This window comes from Muntiacus reevesi, chromosome 6, assembly GCF_963930625.1.
Source record: "Muntiacus reevesi chromosome 6, mMunRee1.1, whole genome shotgun sequence".
In the NCBI taxonomy this organism is placed as follows: Eukaryota; Metazoa; Chordata; class Mammalia; order Artiodactyla; family Cervidae; genus Muntiacus; species Muntiacus reevesi.
The window spans coordinates 99,699,190-99,721,727 of record NC_089254.1 but is presented as its reverse complement, the minus strand read 5'-3'; the positions used below and the strand labels follow the sequence as shown (position 1 = coordinate 99,721,727).

At 43.2% G+C, this 22,538-nt stretch overlaps 2 protein-coding genes across 2 annotated transcripts; one reads left to right on the top strand and one right to left on the bottom strand.

The window, feature by feature from the left end:
* The first annotated feature begins 2,973 nt into the window (after positions 1 to 2,973).
* On the top strand, positions 2,974 to 13,311 carry CLEC5A (C-type lectin domain containing 5A). The gene is made up of 6 exons (XM_065938452.1): positions 2,974 to 3,052; positions 4,059 to 4,118; positions 6,358 to 6,417; positions 6,731 to 6,867; positions 11,464 to 11,570; positions 13,020 to 13,311. Exons 1-6 carry the CDS (start codon positions 2,974 to 2,976, stop codon positions 13,132 to 13,134), a joined length of 558 nt encoding a protein of 185 aa, XP_065794524.1. The 3' UTR covers positions 13,135 to 13,311.
* Positions 13,312 to 21,054: 7,743 nt separating this feature from the next.
* On the bottom strand, positions 21,055 to 21,999 carry LOC136171196 (olfactory receptor 9A1-like). Its single transcript, XM_065939934.1, has one exon. The coding sequence runs from the start codon at positions 21,997 to 21,999 to the stop codon at positions 21,055 to 21,057; it is 945 nt and encodes a 314-aa protein (XP_065796006.1).
* Between the last annotated feature and the right edge of the window lie 539 nt (positions 22,000 to 22,538).

Here is a 22,538-nt window from a genome sequence, read left to right as displayed (position 1 = left end):
AGCTTGATAGAAAACAAGTCATGTCCTCCCTACCCAATTGGATAACTGTCCTCAGCAGCAGAACTTCTAATTTATTCAATGAGCCACTGCACAACGTGAAAGCCAGGTGTGAGCATCTCCCTGGAATCTCTGTTCTGAAACCTGACCATCTCTCCACAGGCTCCAAATTCTCCCCTCTCCTGGTTCAAGAGGCACCCCTCACCTCCAGGCTCCAACTGTTCAGATTATCCTAAGAGCAGTGAAAAGTAACTAAAATATTTCATCACAGGAATGATAGGGTCAAGTCTGCATTTTAGAAAGATCATTCTTGCTGAAGAGTGGAGAATTGTTAAAGCAAGATGATGCACAGAGGTTTCTTTAGACATTGCTGAGAAGATCAAGGAGGGAGCAGGTGGAGACCGGGGACCAGGTAGCATTGAGGAAGTGGAGGAGAAGACAGGTTGAGAAGCTGCAAGAGAATCATCGTGACTTAGTGTTTGATTGGATGGGAAGGAGGGGAGAGAGAGAAGCCAAGGATAATACCCTAATTTAAAGCTATGGGCACCTGAGTAGATGGTCTTCCCTTCCAGAGATAAGGAACTTAAGAGAATGAACATGTTTTAGCAGTGAGTGAATGTCGCTCAGTCGTGTCTGACTACTTGCAACCCTGTGGACTATACAGTCCAGGGAATTCTCCAGGCCAGAATGCTGGAGTGGGTAGCCTTTTCCCTCTCCAGGGGATCTTCCCAGCCCAGGGCTTGAACCCAGGTCTTCTGCATTGTGGGTGGATTCTTTACTGCTGAGCCACAAGGGAAGCCCTGTTTTAGCAGAGGATGGTAAATAATACACTCAAGGGTATGTCCACACTGGGTTATCTGTGGACCATCTCAGTGAAAAGTGAAACTAGTCAGAAGATACGCTTTACTAGAAGAATTACAGTGGTCCAATCGTTGAATAAATCATATAAGTGTATATGCAATAATAATAATATATCATCAAAAATCTATATTTCGACTTGAAGGGAGTGTGAATTTAACCTATAGTGCCTAGACTACAAATAATATATACAATATGATCCCAGTTTTCTAAATGACCCAGTATCTATCTACCTATCTACGTATCTATATTCTTATCTACCTGCTCATCTATAAAGTATATACACCCAGAGATGTTAACAGCAACTATTGCTAAATGTAAAATTTTAGGAACATTATTTTCTCAATGTTCCTTGCCAGTATTTGCTAACCACTTTTTAAAAATATTTATTTATTTATTTGGCTGCACTGGGTCTTAGTTGGGGCAAGCAGGTTCTTTGACCTTCACTGGGGCAGGTGAGTTCTTTAGTTGTAACATGCAGAATCCAGCTCCCTGACCAGGGATCGAACCCGGACCCTGTGCATTGGGAGCACAGGGTCTTAGCCTCTGGACCACCAGGAAAGTTCCTCTAACCATTTTTTGTAATGAGTGTGTGCTTGTCACTCAGTCGTGTCTGACTCTTTATGATCCCATGGACTGTAGCCCACTAGGCCCCTCTGTCCATGGAATTCTCCAGGTAAGAATACTGGAGTGGGTTGCCATTCCGTTCTCCAGGGGACATTCCTAACCCAGGGATCGAGCCCGGGCCTCCTGCACTGCAGGCAGATTCCTTACCATCCGAGCCATCAGGGAAGCCCCAATGAGTACACATAGCCTTTACAGTAGGAAAAGTATAATAAAAGGAAAACTTCAAATGTAATATATCCTTGATAGTAAGACTTCAGTATTATTCACCCCCACCAGACCCCCTGTATCCAGCAGAGCACCATGCTCGTGAAATACTGAATAGTCATTAGCTTCTTGAAGCATAAGGCCAGGGAGGTGAGCTGTTGGGTGGGACCAGAGAGGAGGAGTCCATGATAAAGGGGACCGAGCAGAGAGCCAGGTTGCAGTTATGGAACCAATGGGACATATGAGGACCTCCTTATTAAAAGCAGTGACTTCAGATGAATTTCTTTTCTTAAAATTTTTTGTTTTGACAATTTCAGATTTGCAGACATGCTGTAAGGAAAGTCCAAATAAATAATTCACAGACACTCTTCACCCAGACTCGTATCTGTTAACATTTTACTACATTTTCTTTCCACTCTCCTTCAAGGAGATTCAGACACAGAGAACAAGTCGGTGTTAAGATGTTCCATTTCCTAAATAATTCTACAATCATTCCCCTCTATGAGAACCCCTTTGGCAGGGACCTTCCTCTTTCAGAAGCTACTCCCTTCGCCTCCTAGCCCCTCCCGCTCCCTTTGCCAAGAACACTGAACAGGAAGAAGTGTTTGCTCAGGGATGCTGGTGAGACAGAGATGATGTAAGGAAGGAAGGACACTGCCCACACACAAGGAGCCTGTTCTCACTGGAGGGGCCTCCACCCGCCACACCAGGCACACGGCCACTGGGAAAGATCCCCCCCTGCAGACCAGCCCAGCCTTCCAGGGAGACATCAGGTGAGTCTCTGCCTGTCCTCTCTATACAGATTGTTGGCTCTGCTCCCACGCAAAGGACCTCAGGGACACTCGTCCTTTCTGTCGGACTCCTGGCATAGTTTTTTGAAGATGACGACTTCTGAGAGCTTAGACCGTATGGTCAAGACTACAAATGAAAGGCTTGGGGAGCAAGGATCATTTCAAGGTTAAGGGTTCTCAAAGTCCAGGAGAGGGTTTATTCATCAGACAGACTTTAAGAACTGCAGATGGAAACAGGATTGAGGCTGAGAGCTAGGGATGGCAGAGGACAGGCAGCACATCAGGTTGAAAGGTTCCCAAGGAGCACGAGCTCCTCCCTGTCTGCTGGGTGTGTGCTGGGTCTTCTCCTTGTGCCTATCAATGTCAAGCCAGTCTTCCCAGCCCCTAAGGGTTGCTCTGAGGGTCAGGCACATTCCCTGCTGGAAAGAAGCCTTGTCCCAGATTCCAATGGTGATATTGTGCTCTCATGCCCACAGGCCTCCTCATCTCCTGCATCATGAATTGGCACATGATAATCTCTGGGCTTATCGTAGTGGTGCTTAAAATTGTTGGAATGACCTTATTTCTGCTTTATTGTGAGTATCTGATCAACCTCTTACTGCAACTGAGATTGTACTGTTCTTGATCCTTTCCCTAGGATGCAGGGTTGAATATAAAGGTTAAACGCTCAAGACTTTCCAGCTGAGGGCAATTGACTGCCCTTCTCATTCCCAGGCACACACACAATGGGCAGGGTTCCTTGGTCTACCTTGGAGATACAAAACAGAACAGTGTCTGATGATTAGACTCCCACACAAAATTTTTGCCACTAGAGTATTTGTTGGGTAATCTGAACTGAAATACTCTGCAGTGCTTGTTATAGTTTCTAATTTGAAAATACAGCTCCAGTCCAACCCCGTGATAAGCTGTGGGGATAAGCTGAAGCTAAGTCGCTTCAGTTGTTTCTGATTCTTTGCGACCCCATGGACTGTAGCCCGCTAAGCTCCTCTCTCCGTGGGGATTCTCCAGGCAAGAATATTGGAGCGGGTTGCCTCTCCAATGCCCTCCTCCAGGGGATCTTCCCAACCCAGGAATCAAACCCAGGTCTTCTAAGTCTCTTGCATTAGCAGGTATGTCCTTTATCACTAGTGCCACCTGGAGCTACTTAAAGGTTAATGGGGTTTTACTGGGCAAGATACTTTCCTTTATATACACAGAGGCTAATTCATCGAAATGTTCAGAAAAAGAGGCCTCATATCAAAAGATTTTACCACAGTTGCAGCAAGTAAAATCTCCAGCCTCAGAAGCCTGTGGGGAAGATAAATGAGGAAGGAAATATGATTTGGAGGCAACAGTTGGGTAAGAGGTATCGACCATATGGCCCAATCTCAAGGTGCAGTTTCCACCACATAAGAGAGCAGGATGAGAAAGAGTGAAAATATCTACAGGAAACACATGCCCACCTTGGCTGACCCAAGTCAGAGAGCTCAACCTGTCCCACGGACAGGCGTTATGTCCCACCAGCCCCACAGTAACGCCTGTCTATAACACTCACTGCACAGCCACCTTTGGGGCTGAGTCAACAGCTGATTTTCTTTGCAGTCCCACAGATTTTTGGCGAACATAATGCCATCTTCATTCCCACAGAGAGCTCTGGAACAGGTAATGTACATGAAAATAACCTCCTCTCCCCCCTCCAGGTTCTTCTGTGCTTAAGTCTTAAAGACCTTTCTCAAAGCTTCCTTCCCCTAGACATTCTTCTGTAGAATGAGTTTGTCAAGAGCTGCTAATTGTTATAAGATGAAAGAGTTCCAAAACTCCTATGTACAACATAGTGACTGTAAGTAATAACAGTGTATTGTATGCAAGCAAGTTGCTAGAAGAGTAGATGCTCAATGTTCTCACGACACACAAAAAAAGATGATTTTGCGAGGTGATGGAGGAGTAACTGACCTTACTGTGCTGATAATTTTGCAATAAGTACATGTATTAGATCATCATGTTGTATATTCAAACTTATACAATGCTATGTGTCAGTGATATCTCAATAAAGCTGGAAAAGTAAAATAAATGCAGTACACCTAGAAAAACAAAGATCTTCTAATTAATTTTCTTACTTTTAGAGATGAGAAACCAAGACTAGACTTGATGGCATTTCAGATCCTGTTTTCCTTTTGAGAATGAGGATGATTTGTGTATAACTAGTGTAACGTGATATGAAAATACTTTAAAAACCCTGTCATTTAAAGAATTGTTTAAATAAACCCAGGCCCACAAAAATCATCAAAAATTATATTCAGTACCTTTTTTTGGTGCCAAGCAGTATGCTAGACCAAACACAGAAGGAGACTGAAAACAGGAGAAATTAGTCAACTATCATTCTATAAAGCACAAAGTCCAATGCCAGAAGCTATGGGGATAAAAACATGTCAGGCACAGCTCTCCTTATGAACCCCACCTCCTTTTGAAGCTTTTCCAAGGATCTCCTTCTCACTTGCTCTTAATACACACCTATTACTAGCCACATCTTTATCAGAAAGATAGTTTCTTCTTCATCTTTGTAGCAACTGAGGCACCCAGTAAGTACAGTGAGCCAAAAGGAGGAAACGCTCATGAAATATGTATACAGTTCTGTTCAGTTATAATCCCCAAGTCATTTCTAATGAAATCCAGGTTATGCAATATTATAAAGAGCCTTTGAATAGGGGACTAAAATAAAAAGTGAATGCTAACTTGCACATTTTATATATGATTGTAAGTAGCTAATTGGCACCTGGGTAAACTAAACTGGTCTTCAACCACCATGGACAAACAACTGGTCCAGGAAAAGTCTGATCAACCTCTGGAGCCACTATAACCACCCACTATGACAGCCAGTGTTCCCCAAAAATAATGAGGCCTCTTGGAGGCCTACTGATTCTCCTTTTATGTTTAAAGAGATGAATGAACTCTTCTCTGCCCACAGGAAATCTCTGGGGACTCCCCTGGCAGTCCAGTGGTTAAGACTCTGTGCTTCCACTGTGGGGGGCATGGATTCAACCCCTGGTCAAGGAAATAAGATCCCACATGTCAGGTGGCATAGCCAAAAATCAAAAGAGAAACCTCTGGAATGTCCATCTGCCTCCTTATCTGCCAACATCCTCTAGTTCTGAATCTTGTTGCAGTTAGCACAGTCCTTAGAGCTGATAATTGCTGATGAGAGAGAGTCAAGAGCTGCCCATCAGGACCATGGTTTTCACATAGGGTTTAAGGCACACCCAGCAGTGGGGAGAGCAGCAAAGGTGCTATGTGGAGCCTGGAGAGGGAGTGCGCCAGACAGCTCTTTGGGGAAAACACTGTAAAAGGTACAGACGAGAAAGAACAGGGAGGTTTCCTTTCTGGTACTAAATGCATCTATTCCTCTTCATTTCTCCTGTTCTTTTTCTTGGCATCTCACACTGTCAAAAGTATATGTGTGTGTGCTAAGTCACTTCAGTTGGGTCTGACCCTTTGCAACCCTATGGTTTGTAGCCCACCAAGCTCCTCTGTCCGTGGGGATTCTCTAGGCAATAATCCTGGAGTGGGTTGCCATGCCCTCCTCCAGGGCATCTCCCAAATCCAGGGATCAAACTCGCATCTCTATGTCTCCTGCATTATCCGGCGGGTTCTTTACCCTAGAGTCACCTGGGAAACCCATCAAAGGTATATATGAGACACCAAAAAGAAGACATAAAATAGGACCTGAGGCAGGGCAAATAATAGTAGTAGTTGGATGGACGTTCCAAAGAAAAAATCTGAAAAATTCCAACACAGAGTGGCAAAGGGTCCCTTATTAATTCCACTGTCCATTCTGGACATCTGCTGTGACATTTGTGTATCACATCCATCATCCGGCTATCTTCAGGTTTTCTTTTCATTTCAGTTCCACAGATTTTGGGGAATGGCACTGTCAGCTTCACTCCAACAGAGAGCTATGGAACAGGTACAGCGCATGCTTATAACCCTCTCCACCTCCAGGTGCTTAGGTAGTGAATTCTTAGAGACTTTTCCCATTGTCTCCTTTCTTATGAAACTGTTTGACCCAATGGGGCCATAGTGACCTTATCATCATTCCCTTCATGTTACAGACAGGGAAACTGGGGTCAAAGTGGATGAAATTTCTTCCTGGATTGAAGAGAATTGTATTGATATAATAATTCTAAAGAAACCCACTTCCTACTGTCTTATGATTCGCTCCCAAGATGCATACCCAAAACCCCACTAATCTCATCCTCTCTTTTCTTGGATTTCTGTAGCCTGCCCCAAAGGGTGGGATTTTCATCAAGGAAGATGTTTTTTCTTGTCCAAATCGGAATTGCCTTGGAACAAGAGCATGAACTTTTGCAAAGAAAAAGGATCCACATTGGCCATCGTCAACACGCCAGAGAAACTGGTGAGCCCATGGAATGGTTCAGAAAAGCAGCATCCCTTCACCAGCCTCACTGGGCTGAGTTGAGTTGATGGGGCAATTTGATTTGTGGAGCAGGGAATGGGTGGAGGTGGGATGGAGACGGGATGGGAGGCTCTTCTCAATAGCAGTGGGGTGTGTTCCTCAGGCCCATTTGAGCTAAAGAAATCCACACTCTATGGTCTCTCCCATGATCAGTGTGTTGGAGAGGGACCAGACAGGGAATGACTAAATGAGCCAATGTGTATAAAGCTTTTAAAACTACGGAATTCTTCACAGACATGAGCTGTTAATATTTGATCCCAATCAGCCTAAGAAGTAAGGAAGTTTTTAAATAACAAAATTAGTAATATGCAAAACAAAGAATGGGATCATAGTATTGGGATTGCGGTGTGCAATTATGAGAGTAAAAATAGCTCACACTATGTAAAAAGCTTTATTATCTCTTTTTATCATAATAACAATTCTGAGGGGGTGTTCTTTATATAGTTCTTTATATTTTATATATGGGAACACTAGGAAAGCACCTATACTCCAATAAAAATTAGATTTTAAGAAGTGAATCTTCATGCTTAAATAAATAGAATAAAATTAAAATATAAAAAACTAGGGCACAGGAAAATAATTTGATCAAGGTCATACACCTAGTAAATGACAGCACATGGAATTGAATTGAGATCTCTCTAAGTCCAAAACCCACACTCTAATCAATTTTAGGGCTTCCCAGGGGGTGCTAGTGGTAAAGAGTCTGCCTACTGGTTCAGGAGACAGACGCGAGAGATGCGGGCGGGTTCAATCCCTGGGTTGAGAAGATCCCCTGGAGGAGGAAATAGCAACCCACCCCAGTATTCTTGCCTGGAGGAGCCCCATGGACAGAGGAGCCCAGTGGACTATAGTCCAGGGAGTTGCAAAGAGTCGGATACGACCGAGCAACTGAATTTTAGGCCATAATTTTAGTTTACAGTTGCCTCTCCTTCAAACCCCATGTATTTGCTGAGCACTAGACATTGTGCTGCATACAGTATTCTAGCTTCTTTCCGCTCTTCCCTTCACCCTTCTTCTAAAAAGCCCTGTGGTGGTGAAGAGTTTATGAGAGCGTCTCTGTGAATCTCGGTAGTAGGTACCCAACAGTGAGCAGGGATCATGATGATACAACTCCTCTAGGGCTACGGACCCAAGTGGGAAGGGAAAATGCCTTGAAGTAGAAAACCAAGAGCAAGACAGATGGCAGAAAAGAGAAAAAGGAAAGAAGAGGGGAATGGGAAAGGACGTCCATAACCTCTTTTCCTCTACTAACCCCTTAAGAGTTCATACATTTCAAAAGCTATCCTTGGCATTCTCTGCCACTTACACTCATGCTAACCCCAAAAAAAGCTCATCACACCAATGGCTTGCCGATGACTCTCATATCCGTATCTTCAGTTCCCTTTCCTAGACCAGACAGTGAATCACATTCTACTTTGATGTCTCAAAACCACCACAAACATACCATGCTTAAAACTAAATCAAGTTTTACCCCAACTGCTCCTCCTCTTGTATCCCAAATACTGGTGAGTCATCATGTCAACCGAAATGGAACACTGACAGTTTTCTTGGACTTTGCCTTTTCGTTTCCCCCTAAATTATCTGCTAACCAAGTTCCTTCCCTGCTATCTCCACAGCAAATCATTCAGCTCTCCCCTGGATTTCTTTGGGATTCTTCTAATTTCTCTCCTTGCCCCTAGTTTTGCCACTTCTTACCTATCCTCCACAGATCTGACCTACTAACTGGTCTAAGGCTCTAAACTCTCTGTGCCATTTTCCAAAATGAAGTGAGTTAAAGTCCAGTTTCCCTAGTATGACATGTAAGCCTTGTATGGTCCAGCCTCTGTCTTCTCTCCAATCCTCTGTCTGCACCAACCGAATTCAGCATCTTGTAGTTCCACAGATGCTCCAGCCTGTGGCGCTAGTGGTAAAGAGCCTGCCTGCCGATGCAGGAAACTAAGGAGCGGGCTTCATCCCTGGGTTGGGAAGATCCCCTGAAGGAGGAAATGGAAACCTACTCCAGTATTCTTGCCTGGAGAATCCAATGGACAGAGGAGCCTGACGGGCTACGGTCCATGGGGTCACAAAAAGTCGGACACAACTGAAGTGACCGAGCATGCACGCACACTCTGCAGTCTGCCTGTGATCTAATACTTCCTTTTCCAGGAAGTTCTATCCTGACCACTAACCCCACCCCACCCCCCCACATACACACACCCCGCTCCTAGCACTTGCCTTACAATAGCTATCTCCCCAAATCCATCTCACATATTACCTCATCTACAGTCTTTATATAGACTCCGAAATCCCATAATTATTCACTTCCTCCTTTCTCCCTGGGCATGGCTGCGTGCTAAGTTGCTTCAGTCACATCTGACTCTATGAAACCCCATGGACTGTAGCCCACAGGCTCCTCTGTCCATGGGATTCTCTAGGCAAGAATACTGGAGTGGGTTGCCATGCCTTCCTCCAGGGGATCTTCCTGACACAAGGACCCAACCCGCATCTCCTGTGGCTCCTACATTGCTGGTGGATTCTTTACCTCTGAGCCATGAGGAAAGCCCTCCTGGTCCATGTCTAATACATGTTTCCTAAAAGCACTATACCTGGGATACCCTTCTATGCTGGTCAACTCATCTATCTTCTCTTATTAGATCTGTGGATTGTCAACATGTTGGGATAACTGATGTTTTAGAAATGGTGGTGAAATCTATTCATCTTTTTCCAGAAACATTACATAAGCACAATATTTTGAATAAAATTCCAGTGGTTTTATAGATCCCTGTAGAAACCATCCCTGCTTCCAGCAAGAGACAGAAGGGTTAAGAACCCTTGTTTCAGACCATGGGTCAGCAGACATTTTTTAAAAACATAGATGGTATATATTTTACACTTTTCAGGTCATATGTTCTCTGTCACAACTACTTAATAGTGCCATCATAGTTTAAAAGCAGCTATACACAATACGTAACAAATTTCCATGGCTTGTTCCATTAAAACCTTGTTTATAAAATTTTGCTCCAGTCTGAATTTGACCCACTGCCCATATTTTGCCAACCCATTTTAAATCATAATTTTTTTTAAAAGAATCAAATGTATTTCTGTATCTCCAACCTAATACAATGCCTGGCACACAACACATACTCAAAAAAAAAAAAGTTTACTAGTGAGTAAATCTGGTAATCAAGTTTTAAGAATAATGAAGTATTTCAGGGAAGAAAAATATTAGGAAAGGAGGAATAAAGGCAGTAACCATGGGGATGGAGAGAATATATAAGTGGACTTGGATAGCCACTGATAATGGGAAGAATGTGAAGAATACAGGAGAGTCCAGGGGACTCCCAGGTTTCTGGCCAGAGTGATTTGTGACCCATTAATTTAATGCAGAAAGTAAGATGTCTAAGGTCAGTGTCATTTTAGCAGGCACTCAATCAGTTCAGTTCAGTTCAGTCGTTCATTCACGTCTGACTCTTTGCGACCTCGTGGACCGCAGCATGCCAGGCCTCCCTGTCCATCACCAACTCCCAAAGTTTACCCAAACTCATGTCCATTGAGTCAATGATGCCATCCAACCATCTCATCCTCTGTCATCCCCTTCTCTTCCTGCCTTCAATCTTTCCCAGCATCAGGGTCTTTTCCAATGAGTCACATCAGGTAGCCAAAGTATTGGAGTTTCAGCTTCAACATCAGTCCTTCCAATGAACACTCAGGACTGATCGTCTTTAGGATGGACTGGTTGGATCTCCTTGCAGTCCAAGGGGCTCTCAAAAGTCTTCTTCAACACTACAGTTCAAAAGCATCAGTTCTTCAGTGCTCAGCTTTCTTTATAGTCCAACTCTCACATCCATACATGACTACTGGAAAAATCATAGCCTTGACTAGACAGACCTTTGTTGGCAACTGATTATTTTTTGTGGCATTATCTGCTCTGGCAACACACTTTCAAATCTCCCTGTTTTCCCTTGCCGAGTATTCAAGGAATTTACTTGATCCAGTCTTGCTGCTGCTGCTGCTGCTGCTAAGTCACTTCAGTTGTGTCCAACTCTGTGCGACCCCATAGACGGCAGCCCACCAGCCTCCTCCATCCCTGGGATCCTCCAGGCAAGAATACCGGAGTGGGTTGTCATTTCCTTCTCCAAGATGATCCAGTCTTATTTGGAGTGTAAAACTTCTGGCAATGAAAACAATCCTATGCAGAGTAGATCAAAGAAAGGTGTAGTTAAAATTACGCTTTTTTAGATGGTATAGTGCCCTCCTCCTTCATTTTCAAAGTATCAGCATCACCGGGGAATTTATTAGGAATGCAAATTCTTGGTCCCTTCCACCAGACTTACTAAACTGGAGCTCAGCAGTCTATGTGTTAACAAGACCTCTGCATGATTTTAATGCTCTGGGTAAAATGAGAATCATGTCTCTAGGGCTGATGGGCAATGCCAGGGATAGTCAGCCCTGGCGTCCTTTACTTGTTCCCAGACAGATATAATCATGAGTCTACTTGCACAAAGGAAGCAGCAGAAAAGAACATTTTGCTGATTGTCTTATCTCTTTAATTTCTAGAAATTTCTCCAGGACATAACTGGTGCTGAGAAGTATTTTATTGGCTTATTATACCAGCCTGTAGAGAAGACGTGGCGCTGGATCAACAACACTGCGTTTAATGGCAAGTACGTGAACATCTCACATTTTTCTGGGATCTTAGCTGCTTCTAGAGACTAGACCAGAGACTCAGTGGGTTTGCCCTGGAACAGCACAAAGGCTGAGAGTTAGCTGCGTGTTCTCTCCCTCTCCTTTATTCCAACCCACTTATCCCCAGAGACACATTTTTGGGGTAAATTTTTTATTATGGAAAATATAAAATATTTCTGAGTAGAGAGGACTGTTCATTCAACAAATTACTTTGTTCAAATCAAGATCCAAACAAATCCACATACATATCATGTTTGATATATCTCATAAGTATCTTTTAACCCAGAGATCACATTTTTTTAACTAAGTTCTTACAAGTTCCCCAGAGATGGTTTCTCTATCTAAAGAAACGTTATTATAAACAACTTGTCTCTGCCTTAAAGATATTAAACTTTAACTCCCAAGAGCTATGTCCTATGTATCATTCCATGGCCATAGCCATGGTGAGGAACATGACATTCCCAGGAGACCTGTGAAAATGGTGAGTCAGATAGAAAGCAAGTCAGTTCCCCAGACTGTAACCAGCCGCTCGCAGAAAGGAGTAAGTGAACATTCATTCAGTGTCTATTAAATGCAAGGCCCTTGCTAAGCACTTTACACATCACTCCTGGTAGTATTCACAATGATGCTACTAGGAAAAGTCTTTATTGATTCCCACTTAACAGACAGATGAACTGAGGCTTAGAAATGTGTTGAATATCACAAAGCCAGGGTGTGGTAGAGCTACAGTTTGACCCTGCATCCACTTGGCTCCAAAACTTATGTCCTTCCCATGAAACCAGACTCTTTCCAGTCAGACTGAAAGACAGTTAAAAGAGGTGTGAAAAGACCAACCAAGTTTTTCACAAAGCCAGCTGGTGTCCAGGAAAGGAAGAGAAATCTTTCTCCTTCTCCTCTTGGGCCTCCTGTTGAAAACATAGGACCTCCAGCACTAAAACATTATGTCTGGGAGAAAAGGGGACAAACAACCCATGAGGTGTTTCTAACCAAACAGAGTGAGATAATCCAAGATAACGAGTCCATAAAAGTTCACAGGAGAACTGACAGGAAAGCATCAGTTTTTGAGCTGGATTTGGGGATGCTGCTGCTGCTAAGTCACTTCAGTCATGTCCAACTCTGTGCAACCCATAGACAGCAGCCCACCAGGCTCCTCTGTCCCTGGGATTCTCCAGCCAAGAACACTGGAGTGAGTTGCCATTTCCTTCTCCAATGCATGCATGAATGCAAAGGCGCTTCAGTCATATCCAACTCTGTGCGATGCTATGGACAGCAGCCCACCAGGCTCCTCTGTCCACGGGATTCTCTAGGCAAGAATAGTGGAATGGGTTGCCATTTCCTTCTCCATGGGGATGCTGAGGGGGTACCAGAACCAGGAAAAGGCAGGGCTGAAATGACCAGCCTTAACTATGCTTTCTTTTCCCAACTAGCGTTACCAATCAGGGTCAGAATTTCCACTGTGTGACCATAGGTCTAACAAAGACATATGATGCTGTTTCATGTAACATCACCTACCGCTGGATCTGTGAGAAGAAGGCCCGATGATGCAGTTCTCTGTGGCCTCTGACAAGAACAACAAATATACTACAGAGACAGCAAAAGAGCACATTGGCAACTGGGACTGATCCGGGAGATACAGAACATTAAATTCCTACATCTGTCTTCCACAGGTCACTGGAGAACCCCTAATAGCTCCTCAGTGCTAAAGCACCAGGCCCTCCACAAACATACTTGCAGACACACAGCTGAGGCAAACTCCTCATTCTGAGTCAGCAACTCCCCAAGACCCTATTTCCTGAGAAAGTCAGACCCGTGGCTTTCGATCTACACGGGTCAACTGATCAAATGATCTCTTTATCCATCTGTCTACTAGTAGAGGTCCTAGGCTATTGGAGGAAATCAGCTTCTGCACTCCACTTTGGGGGACTGGATACTATTAATATCACCAGGAGACAGACTGCTTGATGGAGACAACTGGGTTGGTACAAAGATAGAACCAAGAATTTCTGACTGATCAACAGGCTTTGTTTTGTCCTCAGAGCACCTTACCCTACTACCAGGGAGAAACTGCAGACTGAGCAGGTGTGAGCGTTATTTAAAGGATAGCAAGGGTGGAAGAGGGATAAACTCAGCTTCTGGAGCTCACTTTTGTTCCCAAGAGACCCCTGTTCTCATGCCCTCCAGCCTGCCTGGGGAGGGACAGCAGAGGCCCTCTTCAATCTGCTTTGAGGTCAGGCCCAGGAATGGGCTTGTGAGCTAAGCTAGGACCAGAGACAGCACTGTTCATGGGAATGGCGAGGGGGCTGGGCAGGGCAGGAATCTGCTAGGAAACCTCTCTGAAGACTACCTAACACCCAAGATGACCACACTTCAGAGAACTGAATCTCTGTTCTTCAGCAAAGTCCTAAAGAAATAAGCTAAATATTTCCTTGGTCTTGGCCTGAATCTCCATTTTAATGGATTTTGATGACCTGACTGTGTTTGTTGACTATATATTAAGAATTTGGTATAGTTCCTTGGGTCCCAGTAGTCAGAATATATTCCTGCCTGCAGTTCTAGAGAGATCGTGCTACCAGGTACAATACAATGACCCCAAAGACGCCAGCACTGGTTGGTACCACACTGACCCAGGACTGGTCCAGCTGACCACAGAGTAGAAAAAGAGGAGAACTGCTCAAGGAGACATTGGGTGGAGGCAAGTTGTGGGCATTTGGTAGAAAGGGAACAGGGACACAGGAAAACCTATGCAGGAGGAAAAAGAGTTCATTTGGCCATACTGAAAGAAAGGCCAGAAAAAGGTAGATAAGTCTTGTGGGCATCCGGTCTGTCCTCTGTACTTGCAGGAAGACATCAGCTACAGACCCTCCTCAGTACGTATAAAAGAGAAAAGAAATATGCTTGTGTTTTAATTTAATAAGAATTAAGCCATAAGAACAGACTCATTGGAAAAGACCCTGATGCTGGGAAAGATTGAAGGCAGGAGGAAAAGGGGACGACAGAGGATGAGATGGTTGGATGGCATCACTGACTCAATGGACATGAGTTTGAGCAAGCTCTGGGAGTTGGTGATGGACAGGGAAGCCTGGCATGCTGCAGTCCATGGGGTCACAAAGAGTCGGACACAACTGAGTGACTGAACTGACTGACTGAAGCCATAAGGGAAGTTTGCATAAAACTACTAGAAATTATAGTCACCCAAGTAAAGAGATCACCATTTATGTCTAATTAAAATGTACTACAATGATTGGGAACATCACTTTTTGTATGTCAAATTAAATTGATGACAGTTTTATATTTTGTTACAACACTAAGCTCTGTTTCTATATTCCTAGGCTTCCCTATTTGGGGTTAATTAGCATGGCCACTTACAATATTTAAAAATGAGATTAACACATTATGTGTTAGAACTTGCTTGAAGGAGGTTATTAGAAGCATTGGGCTGGCCAAAAAGTTTTCATTCAGGGTTTATCCCAAATGAATGCTTGGCCAGCCCAACAATTTGCATCTTGATGGGAGTGGATGTTGGAATGATATTAGAACTCAATGGAGATACAAGCTCTCTGATGGTGTCAGTGACAAGCAAGTGCCACAGGGAAGGAAGGGGGAGGTTGAAAGTGTCGTAAAGGAAAGAATGAACAGAATTCTGAGCTAAAGTAAGCCCAGGATTCAGACAGCAAAAGGGAAACCACAACCCTTCTGTTTGGCAAAGTGAGAACTAAGGTTGCCACACTTCCTGTTTTATGACAGAATAAGTTGCAGGCTTTTATAGTCAGGAAATGTAGACACTGATGGCTGGCTCAATTTTTCCCCAAGATGAGGCGGTACTTCCGCACAAGTTCTAACCACAAGGAGCTGGGGTGGGGCTCTTGGTGAGGGGAGCTGGGAGCAAATATCTGGACTCTGGTTTAAGTTCATTACTAGAGAATGGGCTTCCCTGGCGGCTCAGACAGTAAAGAATCCACCTGCAATGTATGAGACCCAGGTTCGGTCCCTGGGTCAGGAAGATTCCCTGAAGGAAATGGCAACCCGCTCCAGTATTCTTGCCTGAAGAATTCCATGGACAGAGGAGCCTGGCAGGCTACAGTCCATGGGGTCCCAAAGAGTCAGACATGACTGAGTGACTTTCACTTTCACTGGAGAATGGGGGGAGGGTTGCTGAATCCATAGAAGGGTAAGTAACTGCAGTCTTATTGGGAAGCAGTGGTATTGTTTGTTTGTTATTTTTTAAGCAATGGAAATTTAATAAACTATTGGATTAAAGTTTTGATTGTGCATCCAATATGATACGTGAATCCATACAGATTTCTTACTCTTTCTGTGCCTTGAACCCCTTACCTATAACATGGAGCAGTAATACCTGGCTCACAAAACTCTTTTAGATATATATGAAATAATATCCACACTGTGTGTGTATTTCAACAGCAATACACAATGAGGGATACACATTGTGGAAGATTTGAAGTTGAGATCTTCATCTGAAAAGTGGCTCTTTAATTTGCAAGAAGCTGAATGTAGGCAAGACACCATATCTCAGAACCTGGTTACTCCTTTACAATATGGGAATAAAAACCTGCCCAAGTCAGGGAGATGCAGCACAAAATTCCTGTGGCCCCCTAGACATCAATGCCATGCTTTCCTTGTCTCTGGCTTACACACAAATTCCTCTTCCTCTCTGTGTGACCTACGGGTCCCATGACTAAAGCCATTGACCCTCTTATCCTCAATATTGACAAATCAACATGGATAGCTGGATGACTGAAGGCATCAGGTATAGGCAGCCTTTGCCCATTGTCCCTGTTGCCAACCCCCACTCCCAGAAACCTTTGTCTTCCGGTTAGTCCTACTTCACCCGCTGAGTTTCTCGCAGCACAGACCAAGTAACAATGCAGTAGAAGTCTTAGCTGGCCTCTACTTTCTCCTCACCTCTGACTGACGTGGTGATTTAGGACTCACCAAAGTCTCCTGCGGTGGGCCTTCAAGCTTCCTTCAGATCATCTTCACTACCAGCCATGAGTCTGAGGCAGCAGAGGTATTTGAATATCTCTAAAGCTACAGTTCATGGTCAATGTCTCTCAACTGCAGGTACAGAGAACTGAATCAATCACAACGCTTCATTTACAAGGCATCCCCACCCTTGACACACGCAAGGTCTTTTTCTATGTACACATTGCTTCAGGGGACCTCTGGGTGCACAGGGTCCCTAGAGGAAGTACGTTTCAAGTACAGCGCAAAGACCCATGTAACATTCAAAGAAGAAGCTGAAGATACAGAAGATTTTTATGATGTTCCCTGAGTTTTAGAGCTATCAAGAAAGTGTTATAAGAACTTCTCTTGTGAGGTCATCAAAGTCATCAATAGCCTACACATAGTGAAATCCAGCGGCCATCTTACTTGACCTCTCAGGACCATATGACATATTATATCAAGACGTCACTCTTCTGGTTTACCTCCTGTTGTGCTGGCCATTACCCAGCCTCCCTCACTGACTCCTATTCATTAGTTGGTCCCTAAATATTGGAAACTCAGGGCCCAGTCATATGCATTATCATTCTCTTTATCTGTGCTTCATCCCTTGGTCAATCAGTTATTCTCATAGCTTTAAATACCACCTACACTCATTCTTGGGCTTCCCTGATAGCTCAGTTAGTAAAGAACCCACCTGCAATGCAGGAGGCCCCAGGTCAATTCCTGGATCAGGAAGATCCACCAGAGAAGGGATAGGTTACCCACTCTAGAATTCTTGGACTTCCCTTTTGGCTCAGCTTTTAAAGAATTTGCCTGTCCTGGGTTCACCGAAGAATTGATGCTTTTGAACTGTGGTGCTGGAGAAGACTCTTAAGAGTCCCTTGGACAACAAGGAGATCAAACTAGTCCATCCTAAAGGAAATCAGTCCTGAATATTCATTGGAAGGTCTGATGTTGAAGCTGAAACTCCACTTTGGCCACCTGATGTGAAGAACTGATTCATTGGAAAAGACCCTGATGCTGGGCAACACTGAAGGCAGGAGAAGGGGGTGACAGAGGATGAGATGACTGGATGGCATCACTGACTCAATGGACATGAGTTTGAACAAGCTCCCGGAATTGGTGAACAAGCTCCCAGCATACCAGGGAAGCCTGGTATGCTGCAGTCCATGGGGTAGCAAAGAGTCAGACATGACTGAGCTGCTGAACTGAACTGAACTGAACATTCACTCTCAAATTTATGTATCCAGCCTGAAGTTCCCTGAACTCCAGGGTTTTACATCTGTCTCCTCAGCATGTTCTCTTAGACATTTAATATTAGACATCTCACACTTAATTTGTTCATAACTGAGCTCTTGATATTCCCCCCAAACTGGCTCATTCCATGGTACCATCTCAGTCAACAGAATTTCACCTCAGTTAATACAATTTTATCCTTCTAGTTTTTCAGACGTGCCCCCAAAAAATGTATAGTCACTAACTCATCTCTTTTTTCATATCAAATCCAAACAAATGCTGTTGTCTGTAGATTGATGTAAATAAGATGAAATTATATTAGGTTAGTTATATATAAAATATAGTCTTTAGAAACAGGCTTTACTGCCATCACCTTGATCCAAATGATTATCACCTGTTGCCTAGGTTATTGTAAAGGTCTCTATGGCTAATTAGACAATCATTTAAAATATTCAGCCTCTTCATCCCTGTCAAAGCAAAACTTGTTCTGGACAATGTTAAACAGGCAAAGAAGACTATTCAAGGTTATCACACCAGGAAAGGGAACCCATGCCTGCACTTCTCTTCACTCAAAGAGCAGAAGAGTTTTCAACTATAGAAATGAACTACTGGAAAAGTACTGAGGGCCTTCAGCTGGGAGATGTTGATCAATAGGAAATGGTGAGCACACTGAGTTTTCCTGAGTCTGTAAAAGGTGTTTTTCTCTGATGAGTCCAGCTCTGCTTGCTCTCTGGTATCCATCAAAGTCAGGCTCATCCCCTCCCACAGAGACTGGGAAAAAGGGCACTTTCTTCCTTGATGATTATGTTTCAAATGTATGGCTCCCAAGTCCCAAGAAAATCCTCCTTGGGACATAAAACTGGCAGCAGGGTTTTTAAAAAGTTTACATCTCAAAGGAACAGAAAAAGGTTTTACAATTGCAAGTGTTCTAATGCTAATGCCAGGGGCCTACAGTCAGGAATAAGCCCAGCTTAAGTTTAGTCAAGCCAAGAGAAACATTAAGGACATCTTGGTAAACCTCTGCCTGGCCTCATGTCCTCCAGCAGCATATTATCCACACCTTGATTCTGGAATTTTTTCCATGTAACCGGCTTTAAACAATACAATGAGACTGAAGATTCAGTATGCCAGATCTGAGCCCAGGTCCTAAGAGGCCACCAGTGTTTTCAGCTGGGCTTTCTTGTGTTCTGTCATCATTTTAGGAAATACATGCCCAGGTGAGTCTGCTGGGCCCAGAAAGAGGAAAGATAACCCAGTTGCCACATCAATGGAGAGCCAGCCATAAACCACCTGACTACCATCCAATTCTTAGACTCATAGATAAGCCCTCCTGATTAGCAGAGCCACCAGCTAAGCCGAGCCTTGATAAGCTGAAACCCTAATGCATGAAAACAAAAGCATCATTGTAATCACTGGAGATTGTGTGACTTATACAGCAAAAATTAATGGATCTCCCTCCTTTTTTCTTACTGTCCTTCAATCGATTGCCTGCCCAGGAGTCAGAATAATCTTGTTAAAATAATAGGCAGATTCTGTCACTATTCTTCAATACCCTGCAATAGTTTTCCCCTTCATTCCTAAAAAAAGCAAATGTCTTTAAAAGATTTACATGGCTCTACATGATCTAAATCTCAATTACCTCTCTGATTTCATTTTCTCTTACTCATCTTGGCTTATTCCATTCCAGCATGTTGCTTATGCCTTCCCTGGGTTCTCTCTGCTTATTGTTTGCATGCCTGGAATGTTCTTTAACTAATGTCTACATGACTCACTACTTCACCTCTTTCAAACTTTTCCTAACAACCTTATTTAAAATTTCAGCATTCTCCCAAGAGTTCCTTTCATTCCTATTTTACTTTTCTTCATAGTACTTTTCCACCATCTAACATACAATTTTTTGCCAACTTTACAAAGATATAATTCACATACCATAAAGCTCACACATTTAAAATATACAATTCCAATTGGGGGTATACTTACACAAATATGTGCACCCATAAAAGGGTGAGAAATTGAATTAGTACATGTCTTAAGACATAAGAGAAATACAATTATTAACTTTTTCATAGGCATACATATGTAGGGTTACAAAAATAATAACAAGAATATTGAAGGGTATAGAGTGAAAAGTCTTGATCCCCTCCTCATTCTATCTGCCAATTCTCACTACTATAATCCCACCAGAAACCACCTATTAGATTTTTCTGATGGTGCCCATGTGAAAATATAAGCAGATATGAATCTATATGCATTTCTATTCGTTCCTAACACAAAAGGATGAAAAATAAATTCAATGTACTTTACTTTTCTCACTTAACAATATAGACCAAAGGTTGTTTCTAATCACTTAAGAAAGAGCTTCTTTAATCTTTCTATAGCTAGATATTTTGTTATACAGATGAAACATAATTTATTTAACCAGTCACTATTGATATCAGTTATCAATATTTTGTTATTACAAAGATGCTGTAAAAAAAAGATGCTGATAAAATTATGCTAATGACATAAGAAACAGGGGATCAGTTAGGAACCGGGGTGCTGATTAGAGGAATGATGAGAATGGCAATGCTGGAGAGGAGAAGGACAAATTTGTGGGAAGCTGGAAAATAGTGTGGTAAACTTGGGGTGTGTGAGGGGGAAAGGAAAAGAAGAACCCAGAAATGAACTAAAGACCTGGAGCCACAGAAAGAGAGCTACAGAGAGGAAGGAGGAAAGAAAGTGCCAGAAGAGGATGAACACAATTGCCAGTCGAGATAATTTACAGGAAGTCACTGTCACTGTTGAACCTTGGAGCAGAAGCCTCAATAATGCTGATCCCTGAAGTTGGACTTGGTATTGTTCATGGAAGTAATATAGGGAACTTCCGGCAGTGAGAAAACCAGAAAAATCACAGAACAATATAGGTGAGGATGACCCAGCACCTAGAATCAAACATTTAGGTCAGCTGTAAGAAAATGAACAACATTTTGAATGCTTTTCCCTTTCAAACAACTCAGCATTTTTTAATAACTTGCATATTTACAGTTCTTAAATTTATTTTGTGAGAAGCATTTTAACTGCAGTAATATGTATTAATGAATATAAGCACTTAAAAAATAACAGTCTACCATATAGGAATGACTCACTTGTCAACTGAAGCAATGTCAGTATTTAAGTTACCTTGTAGATCACAAACAGTTTGCAGATGAAATGATTATTTCAGATTTTAATCTGTGCTTTCAGCTTACTCAGGCCCAAGGTAGTGAGTCCATCCTCAGGACACAGCTAATCCTTCAGGAGTTGATAGCAGCGTTTCATGACATTTCGAAAGGCCTCTATGAATTTGTCATTCCGGAGGGTGAAGATAAAAGGGTTCAGAAAAGGGTTCACCACTAAAACCATCAGTGATGCCACCCTGTTGTACTCAGCAGCCTGCGTTTGCTTGGGTTTCACAAAGAGGAACAAGCAGCTGCCGTAGCCGATGACAACAAAGGTGAAGTGGGAGGCACAGGTAGAGAAGGCTTTCCTGCGGCCAGAGCCTGAGGGGATCTTGAGGATGGTTGATACGATGCAGGTGTAGGAGACAATTGTAGGGATCATCGAACCAACAATAATGAAAACAGCCATTAAAAACAGAATAAACTCTGTGAAAAGGCTGTTATCACAGGATAGTTTGAGCAGTTGCCCTCGGTCACAGTAAAAATGGTCTAGCACATTTGATTTGCAGAAACGAAGATGAAACGTGGCATAGACTGGCCAGATTTCAAACAGGAAGCCAAATACCCAGGACACAATTACCACCCAGAGACAGGTGTGGCTGTTCATAATGATGGTGTACCGCAGAGGGTTACAGACAGCCACGTAACGGTCCACAGCCATCGCTCCTATTAATAACAACTCCGACGTTCCCAAAGACAGGTACAAATACAGTTGTACACAACAGGCACTCAAAGATACTGCCTGCATCCCAGGAAGAAGCAGACCCCAGAGCATCAGAGGGACGGCCACAGATGTGGTCAGGATCTCTAGGACAGAGAGGTGACCCAGGAAGAAATACATGGGAGACTGAAGATGTTTATCAACACAGACTGTCAAGATGATGACCATGTTTCCAATTAATGTCACAGAGTAGAAGAAAAAGAAGGTGGCAAATAGAATATTGTGTAGTTCTTTAGAGCCAGGGAAGCCAAGGAGATAAAATTCAGTGACACTAGAGTAATTTTCCAACATTTGGCTGTATTCTTTTGTTGTTTTTGAAATCTAGAGGGTAAAGGAAAGACAACATGCCGTTAATTTCAAATCACTAAAGACATTCACAGTTTGACAAATACCCCTCCTGCTCTCAGGCTCCATAGCATGAGCAGCAGGGTCCACATTTCACTGTTCCCTGTAAAAAGTTGATGTTAAGTGTTTTATGAACAACATGCATAAGATAAGTGGGCATGTCCAGTTAAGTAAGAGATAATCACCAATACCACTCTATGCGTAAGACCACACCCACCCCAGGAATCACCCTTGTCTCTCAGTTCACTAGACATTCTGCCTGCATCTTCCTTGACCACCTTATCGACTTCCCTGGCCACAACATACTCATTTAGAGCATGACCCCTTCCATCTGAGTGTCCTAATCTGTCTTCTGGACCTGTTGTGTCCATGCCCTGAAATAACTACTGCATCTCAACAGTTCCAAGAAAGTACTCCTAGTCAATCTCACTGAGACATGGTTCCTTCTCCTTGTTTCCTTTGAACACAGATTCATTTGCCTCATC